General features: G+C 39.8%; 2 protein-coding genes across 2 annotated transcripts; both read right to left on the bottom strand.

Moving 5' to 3' along the window:
* Positions 1-213: 213 nt before the first annotated feature.
* On the bottom strand, positions 214-3727 carry leng1 (leukocyte receptor cluster (LRC) member 1). Its single transcript, XM_044034440.1, has 5 exons — positions 3641-3727; positions 3130-3314; positions 1834-2025; positions 1308-1603; positions 214-1135 (listed from the first exon to the last, which is right to left on the bottom strand). Exons 2-5 carry the CDS (start codon positions 3259-3261, stop codon positions 910-912), a joined length of 846 nt encoding a protein of 281 aa, XP_043890375.1. The 5' UTR covers positions 3262-3314; positions 3641-3727; the 3' UTR covers positions 214-909.
* Positions 3728-3995: 268 nt separating this feature from the next.
* Positions 3996-11144, bottom strand: tmc4 (transmembrane channel-like 4). Its single transcript, XM_044034437.1, has 16 exons — positions 10802-11144; positions 10163-10373; positions 9215-9363; positions 8951-9097; positions 8485-8576; positions 7552-7697; positions 7255-7402; positions 6900-7058; positions 6651-6808; positions 6417-6543; positions 5867-5964; positions 5487-5670; positions 5265-5395; positions 4984-5139; positions 4800-4878; positions 3996-4693 (listed from the first exon to the last, which is right to left on the bottom strand). Exons 1-16 carry the CDS (start codon positions 10839-10841, stop codon positions 4601-4603), a joined length of 2118 nt encoding a protein of 705 aa, XP_043890372.1. The 5' UTR covers positions 10842-11144; the 3' UTR covers positions 3996-4600.
* Positions 11145-11429: the final 285 nt, after the last annotated feature.

Here is an 11429-nt window from a genome sequence, read left to right as displayed (position 1 = left end):
CTATTTTGCAAGGTTAACTCTTCACATCAAGATTGTCCTTGATTAATAACCTACATTCTCTGTAAATTTCCTTCCTTTCCTTTTTTTTTCTCACAGGCCGACAAATGCAGCCAAAGACATCATCACCTCCTTGGCAAAGGAACGGTGACTCTGCTCCAGTGAAGAGCCCCACTAAGTCATGACTGTGAGTCAGGGAACACAACACCAGCAGCCTGACAATCAAAGATTTTTTTATTTTCATTATTTACACCTCTGGCTCTTCTCATGGTGACCTATTCCAAATGTTTTCTGTGAAAACAGCCTCAAAAATGAATAAATATTCAGTCTCATAACTCTGTCTATCCATCGATCTATCAGCTAATACAGGCTACACATGCAGACTTTAATAACCTTAAAAACAGAAAACGCTGCACATGCAGACATGTGGTTATTTCTAAATGATTAATCAAATGAGATTTGTAAACTGATTTGCTGTTGATCCAACAAAAGATTAAGTCATTTTTTTTTCCTGCTCTTGCCAGTTTGCCTCGTCACTTGTGTGGGCATCGCTCATCTTGCGATCAGTCAACATCTTATAATTATAACAACATAAACCATGCTAACAGTTGTTCACAGAGTGATTTCCTTGATGACAGCAGGGGCTCTGACCCCCTGCGATGACAACCATCTGTGGCAGCAGCTGACCTTCACCTCTGCTTCACTGCAGGACTTCCCTTCTGCGAGTACACAGACACAGATGAAAAAAGGACAACCCAGGAGCAGACAAGCCGCATCATCACCTTTGTGACACCGGGTTGATAATGTGGCTTTGTATCTTCCCTCCTCTGTGCTTTCACATTTAGACACAAACTGGTCACAGAATCTGACCAGTGTCCATCTGTCACGTATCAGTCTCCAAATTAAGACCGTTCATGATTTTAAAATCTCTTCTCTCCAACTGTCTCGATCCCGCCTTTGTCGCTTTCGGGCAAGTTCGGGGAAATATGCGCTGTTGTATGGCCTCTCCCTGTCGTTCAGCTGAGCCCCTGAATCCTTGTCCTTTCCTTTGCCGCTCCTCTGGTCGAGCAGAGCCTGAGCTCGCCTCCGCTCTTCAGTCTCCCTCTGTAAACGCTCGGCACGTAACCGCTCTATGGAGCTGGAAATAAGAGAACAGATCTTTTGTTGGCATTGCATGATGCTTTTCACCACATCTACCTCTGTGAAAAATATGTAGAACACCCACATATTCTGAAATACTTATTCCATGTGATGTATTGTTAGGACATTATGAGCGCAGTTGATAAAAATAAATACCCTGATAATCTTACCTCTCTCCACTGCTCCTCTTCTCCCCTCTGTCTCTTCTCTCAAGCCTCTTGCTCTTGTGTTCCTTCCTGTCTTTTATAGCTAGAGCTTTCTTCATATCTTTCAATGGATCCAAACTATTCTTCAGTCTACGATCCCTCTTCTCCTTCTCCTCCTCACTTATTCCCTTCGGCTTTTCTTTTTCTTTTTCTTTCCTTTCTTCCTTTTCCTGACCAGTTTTCAAGTACCAGGGAGTGACCTCAGTCCCAGGTTGGGGCCCAAGAGATACCAGCAGGCCAATGGCACGCTCCTGCTTCTCCTGGAAGAACAGAAAATAATAATTTTTGCTCAGTTTTTTCAAAGTAACTATTCACATAACATCTACTAAATTGCCATACATGACCAGAGACCAGAAAAAAGTGTACAAAAAAACTACAATATAAATCATACTGCATAATGTAGAATGAGTTATTGCTTCAGTGTGAAGGTCAAATAAAAACTGTTGTTATCAAACATCATGACAAGAATTTACATGAAAGAGACCGTCACCTTCTCCTCTTTCTTTTCTTTGAGATACTCTTCATTCCCTTTCTTCTCGGATGATTCCTCAAGGGGAAAAAGGTTCAGATGCTCTAAAGCTCCACTCCGACCTTCATCACCACCTTCACCATCATCACCGCACTTTACTCCTGCTGACTCAAGAGCAGCTCTGGATTTCCCTCTCAGAAACTCTGTCCGCGCCTATAAAGAGGAAGAGTTAATCGTTACTAAAAAGGATACAACACATTGCATTAAAAGTCTGTCAAGTAATAATAATACAATAAAGAAGAAGCTGTTTGTATTATAAGGTGATTTCCAAAAACAGCTTTTTAGTATTTTATTTAAAAAAATAATAATTTGCCCATGGACATGTTGGATAAAATAAAAATAATTGCATCAAAGCAGAATAAGGACTTCCAATTCCATAATGTGTAATACTTTTTTTTGAGTGTAAACGGTAAGGTTTAAAAGTTGGACTACTATCAAAATGTCTTTTAACCTTTAAATTACGTGGACAACCCTACAAGAAAAACAATAAACTCTTATAAGAAGCTGAATCCAGGGAATATTTATCAAATTGGGCTGAAAAATGACAGAAGTTCTTAATTATTTGTCAAAGCAGTTCCCAGTTATTTAACAATCTATTATGTTCAAATCTCCGAGCAACGCACCCAATCCCTCATTGCACCCTGGGCAAAGAGAAGTGCTGTCCACTGCTCCTGCGCCCGGCTTGTGTGTTCACTACTGGTGTGTTAATGATGGGTGAAATAAAGACGACATATTCACTATTATTGTGTGTACACAATTACCTATTCTAATTCGGAAAATATGTCCTGAGTGTGTCTTCTTGTGTGATTGGTGTGAACAGGGTCTACAAGAAAAGCAGTGAACTCATTTGAGAAGCTGAATCCACAGGATATTTAGCAATTAAGAGGAGGTTGTTGAATGATCATCAAAGTGCTTGCCAAATATGTTATGTATACAAATTGATCAATATATTTAAAATACATGTTCTGATTCAGAATCAGACTTTAACCTTAGAGTTTGTCACCAAATCTGCTTTTTATCGTGACAAAAATACAATGTCCAGCCATTTTATCGGGTAAAATGGACACTGAGTCAAGTCAGTGAGTGTTTACCTCAAGTGAGGGAGTTTCTTGTTTGATTCATTAATCAGAAATGCGTGGATCTTCAGTGATTGGCTTGGTAAATGTTGGGTTGAAGACAGCACAGTATACAATAAAGTTTCACGCAACATCCTCAGCATCATCATCAGTTGGTGATGAAGACAACTCTACTCTTCACCTCTTGTTCAGCGCGCTCCACGCGCCGCTTGGCCTCGCGCTCCTCCTCTGCTGCCTGGGCCTCGTCCTTCCGGACACGCGCTACGTTGTCTTTATTGCGGACATGCCAGCTCTTCTTCGGGAGGATGTTCATGGTTGCTCTGGTGACTGATGACGGTAAAGCTAGCTCGCCAGGCTAGCGTCGAACTGAAACGGGAATGAGCAGCGAACACAGGGAAACACGTTTTATTCACAAACCCGTAAAAACTCATAAAAAGCAGACAATTGAACACAGCTCAAAAGTGACCAAACACTAAGATTGACACATTAAAGCCACCGTTTTGAGTGTCAGTTAGTTGGCTAGCACGAAGCTAACGTTGCCCAATGTTGTGCTACTTTCCAACGTGTGTCATTAAGTGTGATCACAATTAATGACGTACCTGTGACTGCACACATTTAACTCTGTCCCTTACGACACATTCATCATTTCAAACAGAAAACAATAATAAAGTCATATGTTGTCATTAACTTACTGAGAGAAGAGCACGTAGCTGGAACAAGGAGAGTCGAAGCGGAAGTAAACATTACACACCGGTGCAACACCAAGATTTGACACTAGAGGTCTCTATACGTCCTGTCTACAGGAAACAAATCGATTTTTTTAGACTACGGAAGAGAATTAGGGTCCAAAAAGGTTTTCAAACATAATTTACTGACTAATTTACTTTTTTCCTCTATCTATCTAGAGACAATCTACAGTCTTTTGGCAGGTCAGAACACAAAGACAGCACTTTTTAAAGTGACAATAATATTTAAATAGATAGTACATAACAAATGTATGTAATTTAACCACACAACAATAACTTAGGTGAGTTGATGATGAACAGGTTCATTTAACTTTTTATTTTTTTTCTCAAAACAGACTTTATGGTTTACATTTGTCAAATACCACGACATCCTTTTGCAGAAGTGAATAACCAGCATTATTACATGGCACTGACTTGATGCATAATGTGTGTATACAGTGTGCATTGGTTCAGATCCCCGTTAATGGGTCTAATCATAAAACACTAGAAAAAAACAAACCTGTACCTGTTCCCTTGCATTTCTTATCAGTAGGCACTGGACACTCATGCCTTAGTGAGTCGCCTGCCAAGTTTGATGCGTGTCAAATGACCCGTTTGACAGATATGCTATTAAGTGTGTAATTTACTGCCATGGTTGCCACGGTAACCATGATCAAAGGTAGGCAAAGGCAGCTATGTCTCCTGTCATACAGTCAGCATATGAAACAGACTTCACATACTTTATATTCACATTTCTATGTTAATGGACCACTGGTTACAGATTTGTAGTGATGTCACAAATCATGGTTGCCATTGAAGGCAGATTATTAGATTATTATCTTCCCACCATAAAATGTGTAAAATAAACTGTCAAACTCTGAAAAAAAAAACACGAGTGAAAATCAAATAAAAATTAATAACATGAGTTCAGCTTTCATATACAGCAGCATTATCTATGGGTGGATGAAGTTTCTTCAGCTCCTCAATCTGCTTGACCAAGAACTGCTTATCACGCACCTCCTGCAAGTCAAAAAACCCATCAGTGCATTCGTAAAACTAAATGCTTTCTTGTATTAGGGACATAAGCATTTACAATACGCCACAGAGAGTAATGCCAACAACGTACCCGTTTTTGTTGCTCTCTGAGCAGAGCAACACTTTTCCCATAGACAGAAGCTAAGGCTATGAAGTAGCACATCCCCACACTGTGAAGGAGAAAAGACACATCATTAAACTTCATTAAACTTCACAACAAAGGACCATATAATATGCAGATAACAAAGACAGAGGGAGGCAACAAATGAACTCACATGAATAATACAAACAGAGGAGTGAGGAACGCCTGGGAGCCAATGAAGAAGAGAAACTCCTGTGAAGTCTGAGGGAGGCTGTAGAAAGATGCTGGAAAAACTGACCACATGCTGGAGAATAAACGGAAGGGACCACAACCAAAGGATGGATGGATCCTGGGAGCACAGAGAGACACTCTTCTTCAACAATGTAATAAAACATGAATGGCATATTCACCCAGTCCCTGGAGATGCTGTCACTTCAGTCTTTACTTTCAAACAAAGCAGTAATCAGGACTCACTCAGACAGACTGTAAATCATGACAACCAGGGCCAGGCCCCAGCCAAGCAGCAGTACCAAGAGGAAAAAGAAGTTGGACTTGGTGGAGCGAAACGTCTTGAGAGCTGGTCGACAATTATAGAAGAGCGTGATCTGAGGAGCACAGTGCCCGTTAACACATGAAACACGGTGAGGAATAAAACCACTGTGTGACATTTTTGCTGTTTTAAAGCAACTCCATCACCTTCTTGAAGTAGAAGAGGAAGACAAACTTGACAGTATTGATGAGTGGCAGCAGAGGGCAAAACAGAGCTCCTGCCCAAACCACGGTCTGACCATAAACCAGGACAAGGACGTTGGAGGGAACCACAAACTCCTGCCGACCCACCCACTGTGCCAGCTTACTGGAGGAGTTGTCCACCACCATCCTGACACAGACAAAAACACAGCACACACAAGTAAATACAAAAGTAGCTTTTCACAATTCAATGAAAGTAATACTGCACATTATCTATTTATGAATTTACTTGGTGTTAATAGTTTTTAAATTAAAATTAAATTATTATTTTTCTCCCGAAAGGATTGCATTTTTGAGGCAATACATGTTAATACATTTGTTCCTACCTCCGTGGAAACTCCACCAAGATGAGCACAGCAAAGTGGATGAGGAAGTCAAACAGTGTGAGCTTGTACATCTCCTGTCCTACACGTGTTTCCCAGCACTAAATCATGAGACAAACATGTCAAAAATGTACGATGTTAATGTGCTTTGATTGACAATGAACTATAATTAACATACAACTACTGTTTGTTGTCCAATCTCGCCACATTAGTTGCTCACCATACTTTTACACAGTAAACCCAAATTGTAAGAGCATTTAACTTTATACTCCAAGTGTCAGGAGATGAGAGAGTGAGCATCTATCATCATGAGTTACTGAAAAGCTTGTCTCATTTTCATATATTGCATACATTGGCAACTGTCCGCTGATAACACGTAATGTAATGCTCTTATTTCTATAGTAATCACCAAATAATAACTTGGTTTTCTATTTCAACTTCAATCCTCTACATAAGGGTGGTGAGGAAGCTGATGCGGGGTACACACTGGACAGATTGATTCCGTTTGTGAAGAAGAATGAGAATAATTCATAATAATGAGTAATATAATTACTGGGTAGTCTCCATGGTTGTAATAGCAGAGTTTACAAGCTGCACTGTCGGTGTCTCCCTCACAGGTGATCTGACTCCACAGTGTGTAGAGGAGAATCCCCAGACTCATCAGACGCAGGAACACGGACCTGCACAAGAAATGATACAATCACCATCTATGATTCTGATTCTTACCTGGATGTTTAGAGAAATATTCATGTTAAATATTAAAATAAATGCAAACACTGATTCAAACCTTAACAGTGCAACTATGACGGTGTTGCTTGGGGGGTATTTCTCTACTAAGGCGATCTGGTCACACAGCAGAGGCACCACAAAATTTCCAGCAGTGATGGCAATGGAGGGAAGATACTCAAAAATCAAGCCCAGGATTCCTTCCTGTCCACTCTTTTGCTGTTTGGGAAAACATGGAACACCGCCGGTCACTTAAGAGTTAAACAGACCCTCACAGTATCTCCACTAACTCTACTATAACATGAGCTACCTGGCTGAAGTCGGTGGCCAGAGCGATGCCATAGAAGGCTGCAAAGATGAGCGCAAGTGAAAGAACACCCATTAAAACACGCAGAGAGTATAGAAGGACTTTTTGACCCAAAGTCAGCTCAGCAGCCCGTCTCTTTAACCTCTGCTCCTCTAGATCCACCTGACAGTGAGGGAGCAGAGAGGTCAGGTCAGGGGTCAACAATGAAAACTGACACATCAGCAGAGGTGGAAACTAATAAAAATCATTTACTTGATCATGTTATTATTTCTGTCTGTGTTTGGACAGACAGACAGACAAGAATGTTTATATATACACATTCCATCCCTCCAGCTAAACAACACAGATCCCCTCTGACCTGCAGCTGGTAGTTGATGTTCTTCTGCTTCAGTTTGGTTGCTTGGTCTCCTAGGCAACTGTAGTCCCAGCCAGTGAACACCATCATGCTGTAGTTGCCCACAGTGCTGCCTCCTGTTGCCACGGTAACCCGGAATGCACTCCCCATGCTGTGTACGAGGGGATATACTGAAGTCTTGACTCAGACTTTCACACGTCATTCCTCGTTTGTTTCAGTCACTGACCTGATATTTCATGGAGACAGCTCACTGCACACACACACACACACACACACACACACGCACACTGTGGGACTGACCGTGCGATCATACAGATGAGACAAAAGGCAAAGTAGAACGCAGCAGTGCCGAGGTAAGCCAGTGGGATGTTGTAGGAGAAATTCCCGCTCTCCACCATCGTGTTGTTGTAGAATCCGTAAAACAGGTATGAATATTCCATGAAACCCTGGACAGAGAGGAGAGGATGGTTGATAAGACTGCGGTTACACAAACATGGGATTGAGTTTCATATATTTTCATCAACAGAGATGACACCAACATCATATCCACAATTGCTTTGATGAAGTGTAACTTTTAGTTTAGCTTAATACTACTATGGACATAGCCTACTGGGATACCAATTGATGCATTCATAGAATGAAGGCCACTGATGTCATTTCTGTATTGTGGCCCTGTGATGGATTGGTGATTTGTCCACGTGTTCTCCGCCTTTCACACAAAGTCAGTTGGAATAAGCTCCAGCTGAAACCATATTGGATGATTGATGTAAAAACAAATAGATATACTGTACAGTACAGTGCACTTCCCATGGTCTTTGTTTTACAGTCTGGGTTGACATTATGGATCATATTATTGATTTTCTTGCTGAGAGTTAGATGTGAATTATTATCTTTTTTTTATTAGTCATTTGTGGTTACTTTTTCCTCACATGAGAGCTGTATCTTCTTGGAGTGTTTTATTTAAATAGAAAGAAAGGAAAAACATGTAGGACTCATGAACTATGTTTTCTATAACATGTTTACAATGGAAAGTCCAAGGACATGCACCAGAATGTCAAGTAATGTGATACTTGAATGTGTCATAGATAAGAAGCAGTAAATTCGGCACATTTTCCTTTCGTTAAAGTCAGCAGATAAACAATAAATGAACAATGATCATTGTCCTCAACACCCTGTTCTATTTGTTCTGTAAATATCATGTGTTATTTTGATGCTGCAGTGTCTGTCGCTCACCGTTCCTGAAAGTAAGTCCAGGAAATATTTATAGAACACAATCAAGCCTTGAGGATTCGGGTCATACTTCATGCATTGTGAACCCACGAAACCTGGAAAACACAAGAAAAACAACATTTCATGATATCTGCATGCATTCTCACATTATAATATGTTTTGCTGATTAAAGCCTTATGGCAGAGAGTCAACACTGTCTGCTAACATTTTCTGTAGATACTGTTTTCAGATGAGAAACAAGCACCAGTGACTATTTGTTTTATTCATGAGAGAAATACCACGACTGCTACCACAGCAGCCTCCGAGGCTGTTGCCTAGAAACAGCAGCACAAACCAGTGATGAGGCAGGACTGTGCAAAAACATCAGACTGAAATAATGAACACGTTCAGTGCCAGCACCGTGTGCCACATGGACACATGGTGTTTGCTAAAGTAAAATGTTGTTTGAGAGGCTTGGACAAATGATTACCGCTGTAACCGGTGCTGGAGCCAACCGATCTGAATACGATGCTGGGGATGAGGACAAATCCAGCTATCAGTAAGAAGGAAAAAAAATTGAGCACCACCAAGAATCGCAGGAACAGAAAGTAAGACTGGACTCCACCTCCAAAATTCCCTATAAAGGATGAAAAAAAAAAAACATGAGCTTTTACTTCAAAATACAAACATGCTGTAAATTTTTCTTATCTTTGCTTTGACCATGTCTATTTCTATTTGAACGAATAATTCATACCTCCAATCTTTTGTAAAGACTTTCTCCACAGTACGAAAAAGTAGAGAAATTCTCTGCTGTTGTTTTTGAGTTTACGCAGTGATTTGGCATGCCTCCATTTCCAAGACTTCCCGCTGGAAACCACAGGCACCTGCATTTCCTGCACCTGCCTGAAATCAACACAACTCCTCAGTATCTACAGTTTAAATCATTGGTCATATTTTTGCAAAATCAGTCTCATTGTAGGGAAACTAGAGACTATGTAAAGTATATTATGAACTTATTAATTCCTCTTGTCTAAAGTACCTAAAAGTGATACTTGAGTAAAAGTACAAGTATGTTACCAGAAAATGACTTTGGTAGACGTTAAAGTCACTTGTAATAATATTACTTAAGTAAAAGTCTTAAAGTATATGACATTTACTGGACTTCAGTATCAAAAGTCATTTTCTGAGTTGTCTTTCAACTGGAAGGTTGTGGGTTCAATTCCTCAGGCTCTTATGTGTCCTTGAGCAAAGACACCTAACCCCATGTTGCAGCATGTGAATGGGTGAAAACTGTAGTGTAAAGCAGCTCATCAAGACTAGAAAAGCTCTATATAAATACAGACCATAATACCAACTCTTCCTCTTCTGATTTTATTTCGTAGTAACGAGTAACAAAGACAGTTAGAGGAAATGTAGTGGAGTAAATGTAAAAGTTGTTAGAAATATAAATAACAAAGTAAAGTACAGATATGTGAATTTTGTACAGTAACTAAGTATTTGTACTTTGTTACATTACAACACTGCTTAATGTGTGTGCAGCAGATTAGCTGAATATATACAAATATTTGGTATTTCAATAATTATTTGTCAGGTGATATATCCAGGATTTTTGTGAACAAAAGTCTCTCACTTTATAAATACAAAAGCATTTAGACTGAGACTGTGTGAGTGTTTATACAAACGTGAGCAGTTGTTTTCATACCTCACAGCTCTTTTCAGAGCCATGTGCATAGGTCTGCTCCTGATCTCCCGGGTCTCTTCACAGTTCTCGTCTTCATCTTCATCTTCCTCTTCCTCTTCCTCTTCGGAGGTCGACCTCCAGTTGAACTGTGGGTAATTCTGATCCGACGCTCCAGATGAAACCCCTCGTAACCTCAGCGACTGCTGCTCACCAGGGAAACCTGTCTGTGAGACTGTGAGAACAACAGCAAAGGAAATGGTGAAGCTGCTGTCAGATTAAAATAAGATACAGTACAGTACAATAACATGGTAATAGTATGGTTATCATTTTGTAATGGGGCAATATTATGGTTATGCCATCTTAGTTCTAATACCCTTTCCAGCCAGGTCATAACAATGGTAATAATGTGGTATTAGAAGATAATATTACAGTACTGTCATGTTATTTCAAAAGTAATATGCAGGTAATAGCTTGGTAACAAGAAATACTTGAAAAGGTATGTACTATTTCTTGTCAATTACTTAAAAATAGGATTTTACAAACATGTCATTATGACTTTTACCATATTGTTACCTGATGCATAGTAATGTATTTAAGATATTCAGTTAGTTCGTGGTTTAAAACAAAAGGAAATGAATATGTACAAGTAAAAAGACACACCTTCATTTGAGCTTGGATTCTGTGCCCGTTCACTGGTCATTTCTGTCCTGCAGTTCCACAAAATTTAGCCTGAAAAACTCTTCGATCACCACATAAAGACAAATACTCAAAATGAGCCCGTCATGAGGAAATGCAGCCCATTCAGGAATCATTAGTCCGTCTGTGGGGTTTTTTTCCACGGACTTTACTCCCTCTGTAATTGACCACACAGGTACTTCCTTGTTGGTTTAACCCATTATTTCCAGGGAGATAGTCACACAACTCCTTTTATAATGAGCTCAGTCTAGTTGCACACAGGTTAAACTGAAGTAAAAATGTCTTACTGATGGAAATACAGACACATCTATGAGGCTAATGACAAACTGATCATCTGAATTCATGGAGGCCAGTGATGAAAAACAAATGAAAAATACACAGTAAATATGAGCAGACTTGTATATAATTTGATCAGCTGCAAAAAGCTGCCAAAAGAAAGACCGACACACTATTGTGAGGTTACTAAGCAGCTGTGTTTGTGGTCACTACAGCTGCAGAGTTAATGACAACAGATACACAGAAAATATATAGAAACTTTTCATCACGTTTTGTAATTACTTGAATTTCACAGAATAATTAAACGATCAGGTTT

The sequence above is a fragment of the Solea senegalensis genome, linkage group LG9 (genome assembly GCF_019176455.1).
Source record: "Solea senegalensis isolate Sse05_10M linkage group LG9, IFAPA_SoseM_1, whole genome shotgun sequence".
NCBI classification, from domain to species: domain Eukaryota; kingdom Metazoa; phylum Chordata; class Actinopteri; order Pleuronectiformes; family Soleidae; genus Solea; species Solea senegalensis.
Note: the sequence above shows the minus strand (reverse complement) of the source record. Positions and strands in the feature narration are given on the sequence as shown.